The sequence below is a fragment of the Ruditapes philippinarum genome, unplaced genomic scaffold (genome assembly GCF_026571515.1).
Source record: "Ruditapes philippinarum isolate M1 unplaced genomic scaffold, ASM2657151v2 ctg8830_1_1_1_1, whole genome shotgun sequence".
In the NCBI taxonomy this organism is placed as follows: Eukaryota; Metazoa; Mollusca; class Bivalvia; order Venerida; family Veneridae; genus Ruditapes; species Ruditapes philippinarum.
In genome coordinates, this window is record NW_026853552.1 from 98,991 (window position 1) to 126,464 (window position 27,474).

At 31.8% G+C, this 27,474-nt stretch overlaps 2 protein-coding genes across 6 annotated transcripts in view; one reads left to right on the forward strand and one right to left on the reverse strand.

Annotated features, from left to right (window-relative positions):
* The window catches only part of LOC132737176 (thymosin beta-like), a 39,180-nt gene extending 24,497 nt beyond the window's left edge, over positions 1-14,683 (forward strand). For 4 of the 5 annotated variants that reach the window (XM_060724428.1, XM_060724430.1, XM_060724427.1 and 1 more), the window contains exons 5-8: positions 7,298-7,411; positions 10,810-10,917; positions 11,927-12,028; positions 13,518-14,683. In XM_060724428.1, the coding sequence (XP_060580411.1) occupies positions 7,298-7,411; positions 10,810-10,917; positions 11,927-12,028; positions 13,518-13,546 (353 nt within the window). In that variant the 3' untranslated portion in view covers positions 13,547-14,683. The remainder of the gene's footprint in view (positions 1-7,297; positions 7,412-10,809; positions 10,918-11,926; positions 12,029-13,517) is intronic. The other variant, XM_060724431.1, reaches the window with a different exon arrangement.
* A 3,261-nt stretch (positions 14,684-17,944) lies between these two features.
* Positions 17,945-27,083, reverse strand: LOC132737177 (probable dolichyl pyrophosphate Glc1Man9GlcNAc2 alpha-1,3-glucosyltransferase; the record flags this gene model as incomplete). The annotated part of the gene is given in 8 exon segments (XM_060724432.1): positions 17,945-18,764; positions 20,661-20,733; positions 22,013-22,110; positions 22,710-22,849; positions 23,659-23,795; positions 24,395-24,515; positions 25,312-25,415; positions 26,960-27,083. Coding segments are annotated over 8 exon segments (1,038 nt in total), but the record flags the coding sequence as incomplete, so codon positions are not given.
* Between the last annotated feature and the right edge of the window lie 391 nt (positions 27,084-27,474).

Consider the following 27,474-nt stretch of genomic DNA (forward strand, 5'->3'; position numbering starts at 1 on the left):
TTTTTTTCCAAACAAAAGATAAAATGAAGGATTTAAAACTTTGCATGCATTTGCTTCCTTATTCATTTTAGTGATAAGTAATCTAGATGGAAAAGTTTGCTGTTCTTTTTCTTCATTATAAACGACAGACAGCTCTTCTTACATGAGAAGAAATATATTTGTTAAGTCAATTGTGAATTTGTGATGTATATAATTTTACATTTGACCTACTGTATAAATCATCATAAAAAGAATAATGTCATAGACAGTTTAAGTGCATTGAGATTTCTGCACATTGAGGACAGTATATGTATATAAATGTATATATACTTCTCAAGTGCAGCTATATCTGTGTTATTGATTTATGAAGAGGATATTATGGTTTAATATACATATTTTTGACCAGACATTCAACTTTGCAATGCTAATGACCTACAAACTGTTAGTCTTTTTTTTCATGTGAAAGTTTAAAAGTGTACAAATAAACTGAATTTTTTTATCTTGATCAATTAAGAAGACACAAATTATAACAGTATCATATGGCTGATTTGCTATCAAAATTTGAATATCTTTGATTTGCTGATTATTTTAAAGAAGCAAGCTATCTACTTTGTACCGTTCCCTTGATGCATATATTAAAAGGGGCGCAATTCCGTTTGAGTGAAAAAAAAACACACACAAGAGAAAACTTTAGCAAAAATAAATTTATCGTTAAAGATGTAAATTATATAAATATACTGTTACACAATACGTTAAACTTTAAATGAATTAAATACAAGATATGACAGAATTTGCGATATACATGTGAGAAAGCTATCCAGCTAGCTAACGGAACTGCTGAAATAAGTTTAATACACATGTAACAGAGTTAGAGAAATTTCTTTATATTTTTACAATTTATAGGTAATTTATAAGTTATAGGTAATTCATATAGATAATAAGGGCCATTGGCAAGGTTAATCAAACAATTTTGACAACATTTTTACTCGATATGTTCAACATTTAGTTTTCATAAAAGATTACTTTTGAGTTTTCATAAAAATTTGATATTTAGTTTTCATCAAAATTTACACAAATCTGGAGTAGTGCCTCTTACAAGTCATTAAGATCAAGTTGAAATAATATACGCAGTTCAGTTCAAGTTACATGTTTATATGATATATATATATAATAAATGTAAACATGATATTGTGTAAACAAGATCTTTCTGGTTCAAGGCCGCTGGGGGTTGTTTGATGTTAACTCTAAAGATAAAATTATGAAGATGCGTTTAAAATTTTGGTGATTTCTTGATGAAGTTACCTTCTTAATTGTACAGTTTAGTTGTGATCATTTTTAGGGTTTTTGATATTTTTAAAACTGGGGAAGCTATTTTAAGAATCCTTTTAAATTCAAATTTAAATGAGAAATTAATATGTTGGTATTAAAATATACAAGAAAACTACATGTTTAATCATTGTTTATAACTTGTTTTCCAGTTGTATAAAATGCTTTTTTCATTGTCATTTGAAATATAAACTTTTATTTACTTGTACGTACAATATATGTACATGTTATATAAGATTTCTTACTATTTGTGCTGGTTTTATTTTGAGAAAATTGTGATTTTGATGTCAGAAAAACAATACCATTTCTTCAAATGTTATAAAGAACGTTTTTTTGTTGTTTTTTTGTAATGTGAAATTTTGATGCTGTAGAAAAAAGCATGTAAAGGTTAAAGAAATTTTGATAAATGAAACCAACACAAATAGAAAAGAAAATATATAAAGCTGTGAATGTTCTGCTTCTGATATTACCCTGCTGTATCTGCTAATAGCATGCTGCTTTTGCTTATATTAGGGACATCATGTAGTGGGACAAGCAACTGGAGATAAGCCCCGCCTAATATTTTTCGTCCAATCAGGCGCACAGGCCGCAATTTTGAGATTCTGTTTGTTGTGCAAATGATATCTTTTTGCCTGTTGTAAACAGTATAATTATTAGAAATATTAGCCAACTTGCGTAAGATTTTAACAGTTCTTTTGTATCTTAATGGTCATAATATAATGTAATGAAAAATTATCTGTGTTCATTGGAATAAAAACGGCATTTGATATATATATGATTGAAACACTAGGATTATCAATTGGCTGCCAATTGGACGCAAATATAAGACAAATTTATCTTGTCATTGATTAGTTGCTTGTCCGGTTATATTACGTCCCAGCTTATATATTACTTTTGATACATATAACTGTTGTTACAACTGATGTAAAATCATTCAATTTTGTAGGGAATTGTATTTCTTAGTAACTACTATGTATATGCGTTATGTATAGGCAGTATGAAAAGTATGTGCTGTATGAAATACTTTAAAAAAAAAAATGATTTGTACTTTTATGCACAATCATAGTTTTGGCAATTTTACATGGTAAAGACCATATGAATAAAATACTTAACGGTATCTTCAAATTGGAATGCTTTTACATTATTGAATTTGCTCTGCTGTTACTTTGAAAAACATTCTATGTCTTTAGGACTAGTAGAACTCTAAAAACATTTAAATGATATTTTTATGTTCTATATCTGTTCCCATATGTTAATTGTGCAGGCATTGCGATTATTTCTATTTCTGCGGAGCTTCATGTAATATATGAAATTTCTGGTGTTTCTGTTCTTTGACTGAGAAGCAGGTATCTAAAAGTTACTCAGTTTGGTCATACTTTAAGGGTGTGTCAAAAATGTGTGTTTATTTCTGCTTGGGTTGATGTCAGGGTAATATTTATACCTATAATGTAAGTGTTCTTTGAATGATGACATGTTGGTGTGATTCTTACACAACCATTAGAAACTTGGTGTGACTGGAAAGGGTTGGTTTCTACTTTTTCTCTGTTCTTCAGATTGTGGTACTAGTTAATTCTGAAGGAAAGCTTTAACTAGACAGAATCAATTTACTCTTCATCTTACAGAGTTCTTATTAAAACTTTCTTCTTATGGTTATTCCTTGGATTATTTCTATTTTTTCCATGGTATAAGAATTTGTCAAGCTATTTTATAGGCTTTTATAGACAAGACAAGAACAACTATCTGTAGATTTCTGTGTATTTATAATATTATAGTCAGTATCTGCTAGTCAAATACTTCTTTCAAACTTATTACAGTTTTTTCACACACTCTTGTGTTCAATTTTCAACACACACCAGTCTCTTTAAAACATAAATGTGATCTCTAGATCTCTGCAAACTAGTACAACACATGTACTGTTATTATGTATATAACACCATCATCAATCTATGTAGAAAATCTATACAATATATCATACAATATATACCATTATCTATATAAACCACCTCTGATTATTTGAAATATATTTCTGGATTCAATTCTCCAGGGAAGTCTTATCTTAAATGAAACTTTATTCACATTTTCAACTGTATTCTTTCACAGCTTCTTTTTCTTAACCCATTACCAGATATATACGCCTTTCTATGCCTTTTTCACCCCCCCCCCTTTTTGCTTCCTCAAATGTGACAAAATGCCTTATTTAGGCCCCCAAACACTTGTTTTTGTTTGAGAAATGTTGTTGAAAAAATTGACCACTTTTTCGGCGCGGCCCCCTATCCAAAAGATACATCAGGGGGTTGCCAGAAGGGGGATGTGTCCCCTTCTGTTTGGGGGGTTTGAAAAGGGGGGCGGAGTCCCCCTCATCGCCAAAAAATTTTGGACTTGTGGAGGCTAAAAATGGCCCCAGGTCGATCATAAGGTAACGTGTACCCAATGCTGAAAAGCCTTTGACTCTATCTCAATCCATTGAGAAGTGGCAGCACTTTGAAATCAATTTTGATGGAAAAAATCAACGCAAAATAGTGATTTTTGGCAATTTTGAGATGGCCCCTAGCTGCCATGGTAACAGGAAATTTCAGACTGAGCATGTTGTTACAAAGGCAATGGTCCAGTCAACATTTGTGCCAAGTTTGATTAGTATTGAAGCAGTTTTTATAGTTTTATAGCAACTTGAACTTGTAACGGGAGACTTTTCAATGAAAATAGCCATTTTTAGCTCGACTATTCGCAGAATAATCGAGCTAATGCAGTCACCCATTTGTCGGCGTCGGCGTCCCTGTGGTTAAGTTTTTGTATGTAAGCTGGTATCTCCATAACTACTGAAGGGAATGGATTGAAACTTCACACACTTGTTCTCTGTGATTATCTAAGATGATTGGCACAAGTCCCATAACTCTGAATTGTTTTATTTCATAATTATGCCCCTTTTTCGACTTGGAAAATCTTGGTTAAGTTTTTGTATGTAAGCTGGTATCTCCATAACTACTGAAGGGAATGGATTGAAACTTCACACACACTTGTTCTCTGTGATTATCTAAGATGATTGGCACAAGTCCCATAACTCTGATTTGCTTTTTTTCATAATTATGCCCCTTTTTCGACTTAGAAATTCTTGGTTAAGTTTTTTGTATGTAAGCTGGTATCTCCATAACTACTGAAGGGAATGGATTTAAAACTTCACACACTTGTTCTCTGTGATTATCTAAGATGATTGGCACAAGTCCCATAACTCTGGTTTGCTTTTTTTCATAATTATGCCCCTTTTTCGACTTAGAAATTCTTAGTTAAGTTTGTGTATGTAAGCTGTTATCTCCATAACTACTGAAGGGAATAGATTGAAACTTCACACACTTGTTCTCTGTGTTTATCTAAGACAATTGGCTTAAGTACCATAACTCTGATTTGCTTTTTTACATAATTATGCCCCTTTTTCGACTTAGAAATTTTTGGTTAAGTTTTTGCGTGTAAGCTGGTATCTCCATAACTACTGAAGGGAATGGATTGAAACTTCACACACTTGTTCTCTGTGATTATCTAAGATAATTGGCACAAGTCCCATAACTCTGATTTGCTTTTTTACATAATTATGCCCCTTTTTTGACTTAGAAATTCTTGGTTAAGTTTTTGCATGTAAGCTGGTATCTCCATAACTACTGAAGGTAATGGATTGAAAACTTCACACACTTGTTCTCTCTGATTATCTTAGATGATTGGCACAAGTCCCATAACTCGGATTTGCTTTTTAACATAAATTATGCCCCTTTTTCGACTTAGAAATTTTTGGTTAAGTTTTTGCGTGTAAGCTGGTATCTCCATAACTACTGAAGGGAATGGATTGAAACTTCACACACTTGGTCTCCGTGATTATCTAAAGGTGATTGGTACAAGTCCCATAACTCTGAATTGTTTTATTTCATAATTATGCCCCTTTTTCGACTTAGAAAATCTTGGTTAAGTTTTTGTATGTAAGCTTGTATCTCCATAACTACTGAAGGGAATGTATTGAAACTTGAAGAGTTTGTACCTTTTCGGACAATTTTATGTATACATATAGGTAAGCATTATTATACTCAATGAAAAACCCTTGTGACAAATTTTCGAATAGTCGAGCTTTACTGTCCTCCGACAGTTCTTGTTCACAAAATGCTCATGGGGTAATGGGTTAAATATATATTATATCAAAAAGCCTTTGTTCTTCAAATCCAATATTAATATTCTACAAAGCCAATATAGTAGTACACTTTAGTATAATCTTTTTTTCTGTTATAAACAATAGCCCAGCTTTTATCTGTTTTAATCTTTTATCAACAATAGACCAACTTAAATGTCATATTCTACCTTTAATTTCTTTCTTTTTTTTAAAAAAATGTCTTTTTTTTTCTTTAAAGAAATTCATTCCCCTGTACAGTTTTATATATTTTGATAACATTAATGAAAAGTTGCATTCTTCAATAGATAAAATCACCCTTTTCTTTATTCATTTAGCTTACTCGATATTTCTTTAAAATCAGATGTAACATTTTATAATTATATACTTTTCTATTTCCCCTGGTACAAAATATTCTTCAGATAAATACACAGGCTTATCTTTTTATTTGTGTTATGACATTCAATATATGTCTTGTTGTATAAATCACAATAAAAAATCTCATTTATACATACTTGTATGAATATTTAATATGAAAACCAATATCTGTACTTGTATTATGTACTTATTTACTACCTGTTTATGCATATAATATATGCACTTTGATTAATACATGTACATTAATTATCACTATATTCCATGGTGTTCATAATTATATACATGTATTTATATAATTATAGAATGTATTCTATGATCAACACTTGCAAGTTTAATTCAGTATAAAGATGAAAACTTTGTAAATGTACCAAAAGTTTTAAATATAGTGGACCTCTATGGTTGAATGGTTACACGTATCTCTTACCAAGTAAATACTAAAGTAGCTTAATTAGATTTGCCCATCTTTATATATGGACATAACTATTCATTACCTCCGGGGAAATTTCAAAATGTATACTGACTAAATAATGAATAGACCATGACAAGACAGCATGGATGTGCTGGCTGATATTGGTTTGCACTGGTGGCGTGGGTAAAATCTGTTGCTGCCAGTAGGCTAAAAGGTTAATGTTACTCACTTAGAATCACCTGACCCTTGTTGTAGTGGGTTAGATACCTAGCCAAGGAAAGTGATCTCTTGTATGTGAGTTGAAAATTGTCTTAAAGAAGTCTGGTCATCCTACTTGGGTGCCCAGTGGTACCAAATGAATGCATAAGGCGACAACCAAGGTTTTCATTGTAAGCTTGAAATTGCCAATTATGGCCTTAAAAAGCAGTTAATCTTTTACCATACCAATAACACCTACATTACAGCTTCTTCCTTCAGTAAAATTTGGAGAAAGGGTGATTGCCCGGAAGAAAGGAAAACAACAGTACTATTTGAAAATTGCAGACCCGGTTTGATTGAGTCAGTTCATTAGAGATAATGTTAAAGTACAACTTCTTTCATGCCCACTAAGTTAATAATGTGGAGAAGTTTAAAATGATTGCATTAATAATTAATGTTCCAATTGTTAAGTCAGTGCCTGATGAGAATTTAGACATTATCCCCTTACAAATGAAAAGAAAGAAAGAAAAATGAGTAGAATTTTACTGCATCAAAATCTCTATTCTCAAGCCTATTGGTAGTCATTCAATTTCATAATTATACCCTATACCCTTTCTATAACTGCAAGTGGCTATGGTTTTTAAATGTATTCAAATCAATATTAAAATTTGTATCCCTCTTTCATTGTGTCATAGCATACATGTATAAATGTGCTACATGTATAAATGTGCTATAACCATAACTTATCATTTCTTTTAACTGCACCTCGACTTTTTTGAAAGGCTCTCCTTTATTCAGTTTTCAAAATTTTTGATTTTTTTTCAAAATATGTCATAGAAATTATTTGTTCTCCCCCCGAGTAGCCATAGAGGAAGAGAAAAAAGAATTGGAGCATAGAAAATCTATAGGAGATTTCCAGAAATCAAGCTTAAAGCGTCAAAACACACAGGAAAAAATTGTCTTGCCGTCCAAGGAAGGTAATGTATATACATGAAACATCATTATATATCTTTTCAGGCAATATTTGGGTTCCTGTTTATATTTGACGTTAAAATGTTCAATATTATAAGTCAAATGTTTTCGTTCTTGGAGGCTGTTTGTTCTTTGGATTGATAGAATGGAGTTTTGTTTGGATTCTTGCACAGTTTGCAGATTGTTCTTGCATTTGTTTCTTTCCAAGTTGACTGTTTCATTTTGCTGCCAGATGCAGCATGCAGCTTTTTTCAGCATTTTTTTTTTGCGGCACTTTCTGTATGCCCCATCTTAAGGATATTAACTATAACAGCATATAGTTACTTAATACCAATGATATTCTAAATGCTGATAATAGTCGCAAAGATGATTATCTTGCTAGCAGGCGACAACTTTACGTATAAACTATCCATGTTAATATATGAGTCGCGTCAGGACAAAACCAACATAGTGGGTTTGCGACCAGCATGGATCCAGACCAGCCTGCACATCCGCGCAGTCTGATCAGGATCCATGCTGTTCGCTTACCAACTCTATTACAAGTGGAGAAAATGACAGCAAACAGCATGGATCCTGATCAGACTTCACGGATGCGCAGGCTGATCTGGATCCATGCTGGTCACAAATGCACTATGTTGGTTTTGTCGTGACGCGGCTCATATTTTGATTTGATTCCTTGTAAATTTATTGTTTCGTTCCTTGAATAGCAATAGCTGCTGAAAAACATCATTACGATCATAGGAATTCTATCGATAGTTTTAACAAAGCCCTGTTAAAACCTCAAAATACGGAGGTGAAATTCACTCTCCCAACTGTCTCAGGTATTTTTGGGTACAGGAAGTAGTCTTCAAAGTCTTAGATTATAATTGGTAAGGGATTTTTACTAACGTTTTTTTTGTCACATTTCGTAATCATGATTTTGTTTTTCACGAAAATTTTCCAATTTTAGATTCTTTATTGCCATGTTGTTATTTTGTGTTGTTATTTTGTTGTCAATTTAGTTGTCATCTATCTGTCTGCAGTAGGAATGGAGTAATCCTGATGTGAAAGTATGAACAGGAAAACATATATAATATTAATATGCTTCCTTGTTCTATTAATCAGTGATGGTTTCCACCACATGGGAAATAAGAAAAAAAATTATGTTGAATATTTCAGAACTGCAAAATTAATTAAAATATTCCTGTTCAAAATAACATTCCATAATACATTTCAGAGCCATCATGGATAATAATGTATTATTGTTTTTGTTTTAGATAGCAATTAGATAGAATATGAGCCGCGTCATGACAAAACCAACATAATGGGTTTGCGACACGCATGGATCCAGACCAGCCTGCGCACCTGCGCAGTCTGATCAGAATCCAAGCTATTCGCTTACAAACTATCACAAGTACAGAAACCAATAGTGAACAGCATGGATCCTGATCAGACTGCAGGGATGTGCAGGCTGGTCTGGATCCATGCTGGTCGCAAACCCATTATGTTGGATTTGTCGTGACGCGGCTCATATAGCGTAAAAAAAATAAAACGCATGCTTGTCATTAACTGTGCTAGACAAGAGAGGTGAGAGAGTAATTAACAATAGCAGCATGTATATCTGACAATATTGTATGAGCTTTATGTAGATAGTGGCAGGAGAGAATGATTCATATTGAGTGAAAATGTGAAAAAAAAAGCTGTTACATTGAAATGTAAAAAAAAAACCAGCTGTTTTACTGTTGTATTGTATAGCAAAAATAGTTTTCAATCAACTAGTGTGGTATACGGTGTTTTAACAAATGATACATGATTGTATTTCTATTCTTGTTGACAATGTTGTAAGGCTAACATCTGTATCTTTTTATAGAATATTGAAATATTTTGACACCTGATGTTATGTTACGTGGGAGGCTATTTATATGAATTTATTATTGATCTATCTGGATCAAGTCAGTCAACCCTACCATGTTTTAGGTGATTTCTCCAAATTACATGTTTTGGTCAAGATTCGTACAATGATAAGCAAACCTTCAAACAGTTCAGTAGCTTAGGGCAGACTTCCCGAAAGTTGAAAAAAACTGTCAGACATTCGGTCTGACAAACCATGAAAATCTGTCGGACCGAAACAAAATCTGTCGGACCAAATAAAATTGATCAAAATCAAATAAAAACTTGTGTGTGTATTTCTAAGACACTTTTTGTTTTTTATTTTTTCGCCGTCAAAATCGGCACATTCCGTACAGCGCATTTTCATCTCCTCCCTGTCATACACCAATGATTCATGGTTCTGCTTCCATTTTTCATTCAAACTTGTGTCTAGGTTCTAAATGATACATATTTATTCCTTTTATTGACATGTTTGGCAACATTTATCTGATAGAATATTCGATTTTTACCAAGGTTTGGTACTAGGAGCCATTTGATATGAATTATTGGCTATCTGGATAAGTCATAACCCGACAGTAGTGATTCATCCAAATAAAAGTTGGTCAAGGATCGTCAAATTATAAGCAGCCTCACAACGATTTCAGAGCCTTAGGGATGTAGCTTTTCCATATGAAGTTATTGCCCCTTTGGGTTAAGATAATATATGATCACATTGTTAAGCTTAAAGCCCTAAACAGGATATTTAGGTTGATTTGTTTATTTTGTCATCAGACAATTAAGTTTGTTAATTGGACCTTGAATTGGTCAATGTAGCTGGTCCTTTAATATATCAAGTGTCCAGTTCCTTGTTAGTGAAGTGCTTGTATTCACATAGGTATGTTTAGATCCTGTATCGAATTGTGTATAGATTAAAAATCAATTGATGACAAGAGATCACTGGATCATTTACATGATATTTAATGTGACATTGAGATTGTTAAATGATTTTATTTGTATGTTTGTATTTCAATGACAATAGTACTCTAAACAATTAGATTTTAGTTTTATTAACAAATTACAAATTACTTTTTTGATCATTTTGCATAGAGTGAGAATTGGCTGTGCTATCTTAAGTTTTGTATTTCCTTAAGTGCAGAGAAACACAACATTCTCGGTTGATTCCATATATTACCCACAATATGTTTGATTCCATTTTATCTACAATGGTTTGTAGCAGTGTTTTTTGTTTTTAAATGTTACCTACAAAGTATTCTTAACCTTGGACTGGTTCAATGTAACCCACCTAATATAAAGTCACGCCTAGCCTGATTTGACCATTGATATAATTATATTGCCCCAGTTGCTTCATATTTATAACTTCCTTGTGCCATAGATTTATTTATACAGATTATATAGATAGTAATCTTACAATTAATCAAGATAATGAATTAGGATTATGGTAGGCTTGTAAGTGCAATAGATTACAAATATTTGTCACACAAGTGGTATATGTTCGATGAACGATTTTGAATAAATTGCGATTTTTATGTTACAGTTATCAGTCAAGAGAAACAGGAAGTTGAGTTGCGAGAATCTATCAGTAAACATGACCGAAGCAGCTTAAAGAAAGTAGATGTGAATGAAAAAGACGCCCTTAAAGAAAGTAAGTTTGTTGCTATGATTGTAAATGAAAACCCCTTTAACCCCCTAAAATTTCAAACATTGTTTTATCAGCACAGGAGCATAATATATAAAGGATATTGAATGAGTGTAGGTTCAATACTGAATTTATTGAACGAGTTGAATAAAATTATATTATGCAAACCTCTGACAAGCATTATCTTATTTTTATTCAATAAGTTCAATAAATTCAGTGATGAACGTACATGAATATTATATTCTGTTTATTACATAGTTACATGAAATAAGAAGTAGTAAAAAAGAATCATTTGACATAGATCTGCTTATAGTACAAGACATAGTTACATTAAACATGTCTTAACGCCATGTTTGTATAACGCAAGTGACGTCACGTCAAAATATATGCGCAGCCGTGCCATATGATACCATTTTTACAGATTCGTTAAAATAGCATGGGTATATAATACTAATTTATTAATATAAACAGTATTTAGAATATTTTTAATGTAGAAACAGTGAAAGGAGATGTCATTAAGCGTACAAGAGCCCTCTATAGGCACGTGAATGAAAAAATGGTTCTTTTTTTTTGCCATATTCAATTCTTATTTTTTTTGCTATGTCATATTTGGAATTGAATTTATATCATAACATAATTGTGTAGGTTCAAAAATAAGGCCTAATATAATTTTATTCAACTCGTTCAACAAATTAAGTATTAGAAACTGCACTTGTTAGGGAATTCAGTATATTTTTTTAAGTGTTCGAGTTAAATCAACATTTCATTTAATATGAGCATAAGATTCTTCATTTATTGTTACCTGTACTGTTAAAAAGCAACTTCTTATTAAAATACTAACCAAAAATACAAAAAAAAGAGACACAGAAAAAAAGAAGAAGAATAAAACTAACACGATTTTGACATTAAAAGTTGTTTGAGGAGTGATTTTTGTTGTCATTTTCACATATTGTGTGTATTTACCTCTGTGTGTATTTGCGTGTGAACTAATTTTATTAACAAAATCGCATTTCAGTTGTAGCACAAGAAGCCACTCATAAGATTATTGAGAGTTTCAGTAAGGATGCTCTCAAACATGCGGAAACACTCGAGAAAAATGCACTGCCAACAAAAGAAGGTACATGTATATACCAATATAATGATTATACATGCAAATCGAAAAACCTGTGATTCCAAGAACCTTACTTTACAATTTATTTAATTGCAGTTCCTTAAAGGAATCAATTACAAGGTTTTAAACTTAAAAAAACTTCACTGGGTTCCAAAGGCATAAAAAACTAAAATATTTAATTTTTACATGTATCAACTGGGGCACTTTAAACAGAAAGATATGTGAAAGAAAAGGAAGAAATAAAATAAGAAATAAATTGAAAATCATTTTTGTCCTACTTTTAGTCTGATTTGAGTAAAAATCTTTGCAGCTCTTTTCAGTTTTGGAACAATTTTCACAATTTGAGTAATTCTATAAACACATGAAATAGTAAAATTACTTTTATATTGATAAAAACAATTTAATGTGAGTGATAAACATTAATGTGAAAACTTGGATGAGTAAGTAAGATTACGTCTAACACTTTAAATAATATGATTGAACGAGTTAAAGTATGAACCATTTGATTGAATGGTTAAATAGATGGTTTAATATACACCAATGATTTCATTCATATTTAAGTGAAATCACCGACATGTTACTTTTTCAATTAACATTACTATTTCATGTCAAATATTCAAGTGACAGCACTATTTCATGTCAAATATTCAAGTGACATTACTATTTCATGTCAAATATTCAAGTGACAGCACTATTTCATGTCAAATATTCAAGTGACATTACTATTTCATGTCAAATATTCAAGTGACAGCACTATTTCATGTCAAATATTCAAGTGACAGCACTATTTCATGTCAAATATTCAAGTGACAGCACTATTTCATGTCAAATATTCAAGTGACAGCACTATTTCATGTCAAATATTCAAGTGACAGCACTATTTCATGTCAAATATTCAAGTGACAGCACTATTTCATGTCAAGTATTCAAGTGACAGCACTATTTCATGTCAAATATTCAAGTGACAGCACTATTTCATGTCAAATATTCAAGTGACAGCACTATTTCATGTCAAATATTCAAGTGACAGCACTATTTCATGTCAAATATTCAAGTGACAGCACTATTTCATGTCAAATATTCAAGTGACAGCACTATTTCATGTCAGTTATTCAAGTGACAGCACTATTTTCATGTCAGTTATTCAAGTGACAGCACTAATTCATGTCAAATATTCAAGTAATATTACTATTTTAATGTCAGTTATTCCTAATTCAGATGATATTTCTATGGTGTCAGATATTCAAATGATATTTCAAATTAATATTTATTTCTTTTCGGTTATTAAGTGATATTACTTTAGTTATATTTTATTTCCGATATTCAAGTGATATTACTTTAGTAATATTTTATTTCCGATATTCAAGTGATATTACTTTAGTAATATTTTATTTCCGATATTCAAGTGATATTTCGGATATTCAAGTGATATTACTTTAGTTATATTTTATTTCAGATATTCAAGTGATATTACTTTAGTTATATTTTATTTCAGATATTCAAAGAGAGAAAGCAGCCAAATAAAAACAAGAACAGAAAAAAATTGTTTCTGCTGCATGGTTCAACTTTTAAATGTGGTCCATATTTTCTTCTGTCCACGTTAAATGAATATATACAAAATAAGTGCCAATAGTGCCTAAGAGTTTAATCCATTGGATGCTGATTTTCTTTTTTTCCATCTAATAAAAAATTAAGTTGAATGTTTTTTCTACAAGTGCCTGTACTCTGACGTATACTTTTAAACCCAGAAGAATTGCCACCTTGTTATATTTGTTACTTTTTTATTGTTTTTGCTGTTACATAATGATCCTCCCTTTCAACTAGGAAAACTTTTTCTGTGTAGTGGTAATGCTTAAATAGCAGATACTGATTATTCATTAATGTCGACATTCTTTTACTGAGTAAAAGATAGATTAATTTTGAAAACAATTTGAATTAAAGTGGCCTTCAGCTTTTTTTTGCTGTTAGAAATACAATTGTGTTATTTCAAACAAAGTATTTCTCAGTAATTTTATCTTGCATCCTATCACAGTTTAGCCTTCTTCAAAACAGCATCCTGAGAGCTATTTATAGCTCGTCGGTGAAATTTGTTTCTAAAAATGGAAGATTGGGAAATGAATCGTCTGCATATAGAAGGTGGACCGGTAGTTTAGAGGTATCAAGGGGTGTCCTTATTATTTATGTATTTTATTGGCTGCAAATTTCATTTTCCACCTTAATTCTTTTGATTTGACAATTATATGAAACAATTTATCTAAAAATACCATATTAAACCTTAAGCAAAGCTGAAGGCCACTTTAAGTGGTGCTGAAAAAGTTCTTGTTTACTAAGGGCGTTTGATTTGAATTTCTTATATTGGCCTTGCTTACAAGTTTAGAGGTCTTATAAACAAAGCATTTTATTTTTTTCTCAGACTTTTACTGTATTTGTTAATTATTGTTGAATTAAAGTTTGTTAATAGAATGGGACCAGTCAATTCTTTTGCCATGTTATTAGAATAGGGACCAGTCAAGTAATGTTGATTATATTTTTGAACTATATTTTTTTACTGTGGCATCACTGAAACTACACCACTTGCCAAATGGGACCACATTGAACTCTTGGCCAGCTTTGTACATAATGAATTGTGCGACCACATATAGCATTAGATATTTCCATGTTCCGTAATTGTCGTACATTTAATTTAGTACATTTTAGTAAACACACATGTATTGTGAAATGTATACAATTAAAAGTCATAATATTTTTTTGTAACAGTTCATGTATTATATGCCATATAGTCTAAATAAGTATACCTTCTTTGTAATATATGTTCTTGCCTTTTTTCCTCCAATTCACTTGCATGTCTGCTTGATATGGGATTTGACTTTTCAAAAGGATTGATAAGCTGTTTGAGACAATTTAAATGTAGCTCCACGGAGATCCAAAAGCTTTAAAACGTGAAATATAACATTTGTACATGATCATTTGTGGAACGATATGAGCCGTGTCACGACAAAACCAACATAATGGGTTTGCGACCAGCATGGATCCAGACCAGCAGTCTGATCACGATCCATGCTGTTCGCTTACTAACCCTATTACAAGTAGAGAAACTGATAGCGAACAGCATGGATCCTGATCAGACTGCGCGGATGCATGCTGGTCGCAAAACCATTATGTTGGTTTTGTCGTGACACGGCTCATATATGGAAAATTCTTCAAGTGGTTAATGAGGTTGACTTCAAACCACTTAACCCTCACTCTTGTGGGTTAGAATTCTGTCAGGGCCTTTGATTTTTATATTTGAGGAAGCTATCCAGCTAGCTTACAGAATATCTGTGGTTCTACTCAGTGCCCTTTCAAGCCTGAATTAATAAACGGTGGGGCATCTGAGGTCTTCCCTCACCAGTAAAGCTGGAAAAACACCAAATGTTCTTTAACGTATTGGTGCGGCGTAAAACCCAATAAAAATATGTGGAAAACTTTGCAAAAAGATGTTTAAAAATTATATTCTGAATTCAATTGAAAATCAACTTTTTGTTTCAATTCTTGGTTACCCTTGAGTCAAAAAAAGCCATGTGTCAAAAACCTTTGTGGAGCTCGTTAAAGATGTTTGAATATTGCCGTGGTCTTCGGACTGGGAAGTTACATTATGGACATGCAGGTGTTTTTGGTTGTTAAAACAACATTTCTTCTCTGTGATTTATTGTGATGATCTTGTTAACATCTCTATTGGTGTATAGAATTTGATGTCTATTTTTTTAAATTAAATTTTAATTGTTAATTTCTTTAAGAAAAGTTGGTACATTGTTTTTAATACATCTGAATTCTGTTAAGGTGTCCATATCATTTTGATCTATTGGTGAAATCTGCCCCCTTGAAATCTTATTTAGCAAAATATCCATGTGTGCATATATTTTTGAATGGGCATTCTTTTATATAAAAATATCATCTATTAGTTTTACCTGAATATTAGTAGTTATAATTTTGTTTTAGTTTTATTTTCTTAAGTATTCTAATATTAACCATAAAATTGTATTCCCTGCAGTTGTATAACTTTAGTTTGTGCTTTGCTTTTGATCAAAACAGTATTTGAACACTTTCATTCTTTAAATATACATTATAACTTTACATTGGTAGATTCTTGGATGCTCTTTTACAGAAACTGCAAAAAAGATTGTTATTGTTAAAATCACAATTTTTACCTTGAGGTTCTTAATCACATATTGATATCACATTTTGTCACTTTGAGACACCTATGGAAGATACTTTGTCATGTTGCTAAAACTATGGAAGAGCGTTTCCTTATATTTTGCACAGTTAAAAAAAACTGGTTTTTCTGAAGAATCAAAATTTCCTGTTGGAACGTTGATCAACTTTTGTGAATCTCAAAGTCCAGGATTTGTAATGTATTGGTTTTGCGCAATTGATGCAATATTTTTTCTTCTTTATTTTTTTTTTTTGCAATATATCTAGTCTGAAATGCTTTTAGTGCTGTTTATTTTGTTTTTTAATGTTTCAAGTTTGTAATTTGATAGTAAGGAAAATGTTAGTGCTTCCAAAGCGAAAATGCCAGTTTTTTTTTGCAATTTTCATCATATTTCATACTGAGAAGTTTTGCTTTTTTTCTTATTTTTTTTTAAGTTAGCTAGTAGTGTATAGGTGCTTTCGTTTTCTTCATTGCATGCTTTGTCTTTAATCATAATTCAGTCCATTATTTTATTAACAGTTAACTTGCTGTTGCATTTGAAAGACAGTAACTTCCCAGAATTTAATTATGGGAGGTCAAGTTACTATTCTTGCCTATTGCAAAATATAAAATTGGCATTTAAAAAAAACAAACTTGTTATACTTCATTACATATACTTACAGGTGCAATTAAATGTGTATAAAATTTTTGTGAAAAATTCTTACCAGTCTGTAAATGTTTTTGTTACTGTTTTGTTAATCTTTTGACAACATGTTCTGATTTTGTTGCTAATGGTGACCTGTTTAGTAATGTCCAGTAATTGTTGAAAATAGAATGTTTTAAATCTAAGAGAAACAAAAGGAAAAGAGAAATTTGGAAAACATATTCTAAAAGCTGTAGATTTGTTAACAAACTCTTTGATGATGTATCTATGCAACTGATCATATACCATATTGTAATTGCTCTTTAATAAAAGTATTAACAGTAAACAAGTTTTCTTCTTGTGTTTTAAAGGCCCATTAAGTCTTAAAAAAATTAATCATTTTTTGTGTCTCCTCTACAGAGTAGTGGAGTCTCCTCTACAGAGTAGTGGAAACTGGACCACTGTATGGACCTTTCCAGTTTTTCGTAGCCACATCTTTTCTATTTATTGCTAGGTCATCTGCTCACAAACAGTATCACAAACATAGCCATATGTTCTTTTGTGCAAACCAGGTCAACCAGTGACTATGTATTATCTCATTGTAGCAATTGGATAACAAGTTAGCCAATTTACAACTGGAAAGGTCCATTCAAATATCATCAGGATCTTTTCTATCTTTCATTATGTAAGGAAGCTTTCAAGAGGGCTGTCAGTAATTCAGGTCCCTGCTTGTGTCTGAAATACTGCAATGAGGGGCACCAGTATATAAATGCAGCATCAGTATGTCTTATAACATAATAACAAAAATCCAATCATGTTAAGTTCATCCCAAAAATTTGTCCGGATAAAATGTTGCTTAAACAAGGTCACTGAGACAGTAGTGATACTGGCTTGAAATGTTTCAGCAAATAATCATTGACCAATGTATGTAAATAAAGTTAAATTTAGCTTTGAACTCGTTTACTTGATTCAAATGAATGAATGTTAATGGCTACCACAAGACCATGGAAGTATCAATATAACAAGGTCAAGCCAAACAGAGCACAGTCACCAGCAACAGCTGAAGAGGCAGCCTGCTTGATTATTTCAGAAATTTAGAAATACCATACTGGTTTAATTATATTTATTATAAATTTCAAATGGATGTTAAAGATCAAGCAATCGGAAGACTGAGGACACTTTTCTTGCAAAATGCTTTGAGATCAGTCAAAGGCTTATGAAACAAAGGGCTTCACAACAAAAGATTTACTGAATCTATGAAGCAATTCACATTAAAACTGATGTTTGCAATACATTACATAATTACAATTTGAATTGTTCAGGATATTTCATATTTACATACTGTACATACTACAGTATATCATGTATCACAAAAATTATTAGATAACATTTCCTAGCAGATCAAATTTATAAATGACCATATAATAGTGGTATTGGTTTTCATCTGTGCACTTTTGTAAAATGCCAAACAAGCAAAAATACTTTCAAATGATCTAGATTCTGCAACTAGATCTTAATTAACCAACAAACATAAATAAATAAACAACACCCAGACCAATTGTATTAAAGAAATGTTGCAGTATCTGCATTGCTGTATAAGGAATTTTTAATGAAATTTAGAGTTTGTGTAACTGAAACATTTTGCCTAACTCTGCAACATTTTTGCCTAACTCTGCAATATTTTTGCCTAACTTTGTTTCTGTTTAGATTTATCATGGAGCGTGATCCAGTAAAACTTTAACCAGCAGTAAGTTACTCCAATTGCACAATATATGGACGTTAACAATAATGGTAGAAATGGTAGTTTATATGTAAGTCCGAGACAATGATGTATCACACTGTTATACAGTTCTAATGGCACTATTCCAACAATATACAGCGACTCTAGTGTAGATAATAATGGCAGAGATGTGTAGCTCCAAGGTAATCTAAAAATATCAACAGCAACTGTACAACATATGGTAATAGATAATCAATTCAAATAACATTATTATGACTCAATGTAGTTTATCAACTATTACAGTATCGCCATTAAAACCAGTTTGAGTTTGATTTTAGTGTCACAGCATTATTGCAAAATGATGATAAGATAACAGGTGTAAAGCTTCTAAAGTTGAAATATGCAACAACAATTTCATAAAATATACAATCACACTGTTTTCATACACTTATTGTCTTTTCATAGAACAATTTTTACAAAGAGTGTCTTTTGTTATTCAATGCACATGATTGTTTCTCACTATTCAGAATATAACATTCCATACCATTAACAAAATATGTGCCCGCTATTTTCAATAGGGGGTTTAGACACGATTCCATGCATGGGCTGCTCATTTTCATGTAAATTTGGGAGCATCATTGTATTTAGATACTTTGTTAACATCCTTATCACAAGACCAAACAAGAGCACTGCTAGGCATAGCATTATATGCCAGAAAGTGTTTTTTTTAGTAAGGATAAAGCATTTGTAAGACATGGGAATTAAATAAAGTATAACCTCCTTCAAAAAGCAATCCTCCTTTATAGATGAAGAACCTTCATATATATATATATACAGTTGCTGTTTCCAAAGCACCAAAGTCAAGTTGTTATCTTGTAAGTAAAAATGCAGTGACGGATGGACGGAAAATTGCCAGGGTTATAACATAATACGATCGTATAAGCAAATTTTTTAGGGCATATAATTAATATACTCAATATAAGTGATCATCCTTTGACCGTTGTAAAACTGTTAACAATATTAAGATCATTTGATATTGACCTTTGACCTTGTGACCCCAATATAGATATGGATATTTTATTAAATATAGGCAATCATCCTATGATGTTTGAACACTGTAAGCCAAAAGGACCTTGTGTTATGCTCCAGAAAGCATAATTTTCAGAGTTAAGTTCATTGTGACCCTTACCTTTGATCTTATGACCCTAAAATCAATAAGGGCCATGAATTGGACATGGCTGTTCATTCTATAAAATTTTACAGCTGTAGTTTGATTAATACTTAAGTGAATGAGCGGAAACTGTTTTCAGTTTTAGTTTATAGTGACCTTGACCTTTGACCCCAAAATCAATAGGGGCCTTCTACCCAATATTGACAATCATCCTATGAAGTTTGAACACTGTGGGTCAAATGGAACTTCAGTTATGCTCCAGAAACCACAATTTTCAGTGTGAAGATCATTGCAACCCTGACCTTTGACCTTATGAACATAAAATCAATAGGGGTCATGTATTGGACATGGTGTTCATCCTATCAAATTTTTCAGCTGTAGGTTGATTTATACTTAAGTTATTGAGCGGAAACTGTTTTCAGTTTTAAGGTCATAGTGACCTTGGACCTTGTGACCCCAAAATCAATAGGAGTCTTCTACCCAATATGGACAATCATCCAATGAAGTTCGAATGTTGTGGGCCAAATGGAACTTAAGTTATTGCTCCGGAAACTGTTTTCACTTTTAAGGATATAGTGACCTTGACCTTTAACCTTTTGACCCCAAACTCAATAGGGGTCTCCTACCCAATATGGACAATCATCCTATGAAGTTTTAATATTGTGGGCGAAATGGAACTTCAGTTATGCTCTGGAAACTGTTTTCACTTTTAAGGTAATAGTGATCTTGACCTTTTGACCCCAAAATCAATAGGGGTCTTCTACCCAATATGGACAATCATCCTCTGAAATTTGAATATTGTGGGCGAAATTGAACTTAAGTTATGCTCCGGAGACCAAACTGCTGACGGACAGAAGGATGCCAGGGGGTATAACATAATATCCCCGAAATTCTTTCGGGCATATAAAAATATAGGTAAAGTTAAAATCTTACCTGAATATATTAGCTATTCCTGTAAAAGCATATAATGAAGTAAATGCCAGGAGACATATCTTTATAGGTGTCTCTGAAAAAACAAAACAATCACTATTACTTTTATCCCTTACTAGTTACTAAGCAACACAAGATCTTAGTTTATGTACATTTGTAAGGTGTATAGACTGACATGATTTAAAAGCAGAAACTATTGGTATAGAAATCATGAAATTATAAATAAAATTAATAATCCATTTAATACCCTAGTGCCATTTTTTTATTATTCTATGATTGAAAACATTCTGCAATAATTTGTTCAATTAGAAATTAAATGGTTAGAAAATGTGTCCATTTCTAAACAAAAGCATGAAATTTGTGAATAAATTATAGGGTCTGTAAAAGGTCTACTAAGCCAAGTTATTATCATAAACTGCTAGTTTTAGTAAAAGAAAGTCAACTAATATGATTGGTTCCAATTTGAAAAATAAAGCAATTTAAACAGCTCAAAAGGAAATACTTAGTAGTGACTGTAGCTGTTAAAAATGTTTCATTATTTTCATTAGTGTCTTACTAAACTTAGTTGTTGACCTACTTTTTGTTCACAAGACCTTTGTTTTTCCAGATAGACGTGGCATTTAAAAGAAAGGTTGAAAAAATGCTATGGAAGGCAGTTAATGTGAACTAGATTGTCAAATATTTTCAAATTTATGTCTTTTTTTCATTGGACAAAGACTAACCACAGTTTGATCTTTAAGTTGCACCTTTATTCCATTTTACATATTTTTTAAGTGAGTGACTGAGTAACTATTATAATATATTTTTAAAGGAACACAACTTCCAATTAAATATACAGAACAAAATTAAAATAGTAAATATAGTGTTAACAAATAAAGTAATATTATCAGAATAAGGCACTATCAAACCATTTAATTACCTAAAATGTGTCAGGTCAATAAATAGCTCTTTCCTCATCAATAAATTGTTTGAGATATGGTGATAAAAAAGTAATTTTTGGAAAAAACAAACATATAAAGCGACTTTTTATACATTTCTCAAAATCTTCGAGTTTTCTTATTAAGTTTAGATATTTGAAACTTAGTTTGCTCATCTACAGCCCTACAGCTTTAAAGCTTGCACACAAAATCTTTACCAAACTTTGAGGCCTACATGACTTACAACTTGAAAAAGAAATCTAAAAAAAAAACATCCTTAATAGCGCAATTGAAAATAGTAAAATGCTTCCTTTAGTTGAGCTTGTTATTGGACAGTAATAGTATGTGAGTCAACGCTCCCTAACACAGGCTGAAGCACAATGCTTCAACATAAAATACTAAAATTGTAAAGTCATAAACACCATAAAAGATACATACCAAACTGTGTAAATAATAATGGAAACAATGAGTAATGACCAATGGTAGACATAATAAGATAGATCTGAGCATCCTTCTTTTTATCTATTGCCAGTAAACTGAAATAACAAAAAAAAAATCATAAAATAAAAGTGTACATTGCACAAGCGATAACTTCATCTTGAAAATGTCCAATAATTGTCTCTGATAAGGAATCTGCTAGTAATATATCACATTTAAGTAAAATTATGCCATTCCTAGTGTAAATAGTGGCTGTGCATGTTAAAATTCAAAATAACTTTACATTTTGTCAAAATGCCTTCAATCTTACAATTTACTTTGCATGCTTTATCAATAATCTATAGGACTTGTTGCAGAAGAATCTGTTTTTTCATAACATCTTTAAACACTACATTACCCTATTTGAAATTTTTGTTTGGAAGGGTTTTACACAACACAAACTCAGTAGAGATTGTATGGCGACTTACTAGCTTTAATCGTGGATGAAGCCCTCTGGTGCCCTTCAGTGCATTATTTCAGGCACAAAAATGCAGCTGATTAGAACCCCAACCCTAGCTAGCCAGATAGCTTCTTTACATGGAAGAACCCAAAGTCCCTGACAGGATTTGAACCCACAACAATGAGGGGCAAGTGGTTTTAAGTCAACAACCCTGACCACTCCGCCACGGACAACATTCAAACAAACTACTTCACTCACCTTAGTGGAATGATAATCATAAGAACTGCTTTTTCGTGAACATGCCAACCAAACATGAATGATCCAAAAGCACATAATGTAAGAGCTCGTAGAAAAGTCTGTCCACCTCGAGGTCTACTCCATAAGGTATATAATGCTGGCTGAAAATAGTGATAATATTACACTGTATTATAAAGTACAGATGGCTAGATCATAAAATTCCATTTATTTTATAAGAATAATATCTAATATTTCTCAAACAAACTATCTTTTTAACTCCTGCTGGAACCAAAGTAATTAGCTTTTGCCACCAATACAAAGCCAGGACATGCTTGCAGTCACTTTCTAATCAGACACTACATGTATTTTGGTGATATATCAATTTTTGTATTTTACAGTTACATTATGTTCATTTTTTCATAGTCATAGTTATGCTGAATGACAAAGATGAACTGTTATAATGGTGAATGACCCACACTTGATAAATCTGCCTAAAATACTGGCAATACTGCTCAAGTCTAAATTGAATGTTACAGGTAAATTGCAATGCATATTTAAAGTACTTTCCTAAGCCTGTGTGACTTGCTTATCTTTCTTACGAATAAAATTATGAAACTGAAAGGAAATATGTCAAAACGTACACTAATTATGACTTTTACCTGTTTCAATCATTTTATACCCTTAAATGGGCTTAATGTCCCTTTAATACTGAAATCCCTTCAACTTTGAATGGACTGTTCCGAATTCAAAGCAGGGCAATACATTACAGAAGTTTAAGGGACACAAATAAGAATTTATTTCAAAGGTGATCATTACAAATTGTCTCTTTTAAAAATAAATATGTGTCTTATTTTTTTTTAAATCACAAATCTAACAGATGTAGGTAAATAATCTAAAGTAATGAAATCAAGAATGCATCAAAATAAAGAAAGGAAGATTTTTACATAAAAAGATTCCTGAAATAACTTACCAACATGGAGATGGCAGATAATATGAAGGTAACAAGAGGGGGTATTGAAGGCAATACTATGTGCTGAAATTCTTGTACCAAACCTCCAGTCATAGAAGCCGACTGGTTTCCAGCTTCTATCAATCTAAGTCTGGTTCCTGAAAAACAGAGAAAACAAATGAGAACAAAAACATGAAATAATACAAAAATATGCTCAATTTTCTGAATGAAATCCTTAGCAAAAAAAACCCCAAAAACTGTCTGATTCTCCATTGGCATTCCAATAAACACAAATTTACATGATTCCTTGAATATTTATCTATGCAAAGAAACTGGAAATATTTTCTAGATGACCAAGTTATATCAACAGTTACATTCTGAATAACTGAACCTTAACCAGCTGGATTTGTCCAGCTTTGAAACTGGAACAGTCTATTTAATATCCGAGGGATATCAATATTACTTTTATCAATTAAAATACACAAATTGAACAGCCAGCTGTATAGAGCCTGGTCAAGACCGACAGATGTGTATTGATAGCTAAAGCTAATCACTTCCCTGTCTAGCAAAATAATGGTTAAAATGTTTCACTACAATTAAAATTTGTGACTTTCCACATTATTTGAAGACCTAAATTAAATGATTTCATTTTTGATCAAACAATAACAATAAAGAGATGATTATTACTTTAAGAGGATAAAAAAGGCAAGTCTATTTGACATATCAAATACAAGTGTACAAGACTTTAAAAACCTACCTGCAACAGCAAGTGTTTTATCAGCAATGTTGTAAATTGCCCAGAAGTTTGGTGCCCAGTATGCATGACACAGACCTCTCTTAAAGGGAAATAACCTTGACAAAACTTGTGGCACTTGACCCTACAATATCAAGGTATAAGAAAATCACTTAATAACAATCAGATTAACCCTTAACATTTCTAAATTTCTAAAATGGACTTGTCCGACTTTCATTATTCCTGAACTAGCCGTTATCAATAGTGGGGATATTAAGATGAAAATAAAAGGTTAGTCAGTCAACAGTATGGAGCCTGGTCAGGCTGTATCGATGTGCAGGCCGGCCTGGCTCCCTACTGGTAGTAAAGACTTATCAACTTTTGGCTCTGGCAAGATAAAGGTTAACCCAATTTTTAGTACAAGTTTTGTAGGTAAGCATATATTACATAAAGGTAACTAATTTCATCTTAAGTGATTTTTTGAAATAGAATTAACTAATTATTTATATCATTCCTATTTTCAAATTTATCTATAAATGTTATATTGAGTGACTCATTAAAATTTGTTATAATTATACATCTAGAAGTGATTTTTTACAAAATGTTTATAACAGTAATGCGAGTTAATTATTTGTTAAGTCATGAGCTGTCATAGAACAATGTGCTTCACTATACTATGCTTGAGTCTGGATAATGATCAAAATGGGCAATAATTATGTCAAAATCCATGTTAGAGTTACAGGCCTTGGACACAGCCCCCCTTTTATGATTTCTCCAGTAGATTTGGAGATGTCAACTCGCATGCAAAAACTTAACCAAAGTGTAATGCCAATGACAGTGAGAGTACTTTAGCTCTCCTTTTTCTTCAAATAGAAAAGCTAAAAACGAGTTTAAGCAGAATAGGAATAAGGGAAGTGTATACAATTACATAATAAACTTACCAGAATTATAAATGGACCAAAGGAGAGAGTAAATACACCTACAACAATTACACCCAGTCCTATCAATCTAAGTGGTGAGAATGATCTCCACCTTAAACTTCCATCTGAAAATATACAAATCATTTCAGTGATAATAGTCTTATTATTCATATATCTATCATTCTTTATACAATATATTAATGTTAGCTTTGTAAGGTACAGGTAAGTTACAGGCAAGTAATAGAATATTTCATATTGTTCACTACTGACATACATGTACAAATGGCTGAAGAAAAATCATAAGGGTAAGTGTTGTGTTTTGTTTTTTTAATAATGAAATAACAAATCTTAAGATACAGTTGACTCTCGGTAACTCGAAATCCAAGGGACTGGGCATTTAACTTCGAGAGAAACGGAATTCGAGTAACGTGGAACTACCACCATTACATGTATATACATGTGCCTGATTGAATGTGCAAAGGAGTAGGTTTGTTATTGTTGTTAGCAGCAATGCTTCAATATTTAACCATTGAAATGACGGTAAATCACTTACAACTGCAAATTATAAATGAACAAAAATATATCATTCAAAATTTAATACATGTATATTAATAGTGAAACAGAAACACACAATTACATTTGATTTAATCCATCATCGGACGAAAACGAAATTAGCAACTATCGTGAACCTGAAGTACAAATATGACAGATAATTAATTAAACAGATGTCCTTTACGTTGATAACACACATCAATACCTAGGCTGTTATTTGACTAACACCCGTCAGACTGGCATGAGTCAACTTTCTTTAAGAAATGTAATTAAATTCTAATTTAATTATCTAACTGTTAAAACCAATTACGGTAAGTCCTGAAACGGATTAAAGCCACTTTTACGACGTTCTAATAATACATGATGACCGGCAATTAAAAATTACTATGAAACGTGTAAATCATGAGTGACAACATCTCACCTTGATGTTGCTGACCTTTGATCAGACGGTTGTTTTCACACTTCGACTTATTGAGATGTAAATATGTTGGACTTTAATTGAGGGACCAGATTTTTCTTTTCGACTAAACAGGAGTCTCGGTAAGTCAAAATTTGACCTAAGCGGAGTTAAAATACAAAGATAAAGAAGAAAATTTGACGGGACTTTAGAAATTATTCGACTAAAGCGGAATTTCGAGTAAAGCGATTTTGACTTACTGAGAGTCAACTGTACTTCAATATTCATGTTCATGTAATTTTATTGTGATAATTGCTTCTGAGGGATCACCCTTTCTCAAGATCTTCAGTAACACTAGTACATTTATAGTGCTTAAATAAAGTTTTGTTTGTCTGGTTTAGATTTTTGGTCATATCTTGACAGGGAGTCGGTCCACCTAAGTGGCTTTACCGGATAACTTACCAGATCCCACATGATTTCTGAATCAGCTATGAGAGACAATTGACCATTACACTCAATGTCCAAGATAAAAAGTCATGGAGAAATTTTGCCTTGCCCAGGAATTGAACCAGCCACCCCTAGATTATACATCCCATGTTTTCCCTATTAAGCTAAGCACTAAAGTAAAGTACATTTTGTAAATGTGTTATAATCAAGGTATCAGTTATCATTTTTTTGGCCGAAAATATTTTAGAATGACTAGTTATTTTTCAACCTTACCTTCATTACTTGTAAACACGTAGCATCTGAGGAGATATATGAAGTATGCTGGTGCTATGTACAGAAAGATGTGCTTGAAATTGAGCAAAACTGCAAAACAAAATGCTGCTGCCATGTTATGTCCCTGAAAAATAAATAAGATGTTACCATATTTAGAATGATTATTTGTTACCTTGCTTCTTATAGAAATTTGTATTTTCTGATTATTATTCACAATTTAGTATTTTCAGAGAGGAAAAAAATATATATTTATTCTTCACTTCTCTGTATTTCCTTTTTGTAGAAAACTTTAAAATCTAAACACTTTTGCATTATTCATTTCTTTGCAAATATCGCAATAACTACATGTATATCATTATTAATAAAACACAATTTAACTGTTAATTTAACATAGTATGCAATAAATAAAATTATCAACTGAATTATAATAATAATATAATTTTAATAATGTTTATTTTAAAAGGGCATCACAGTTAGTCCCTATGTCCCAAGCCTCTACATAATTTTTATATGAA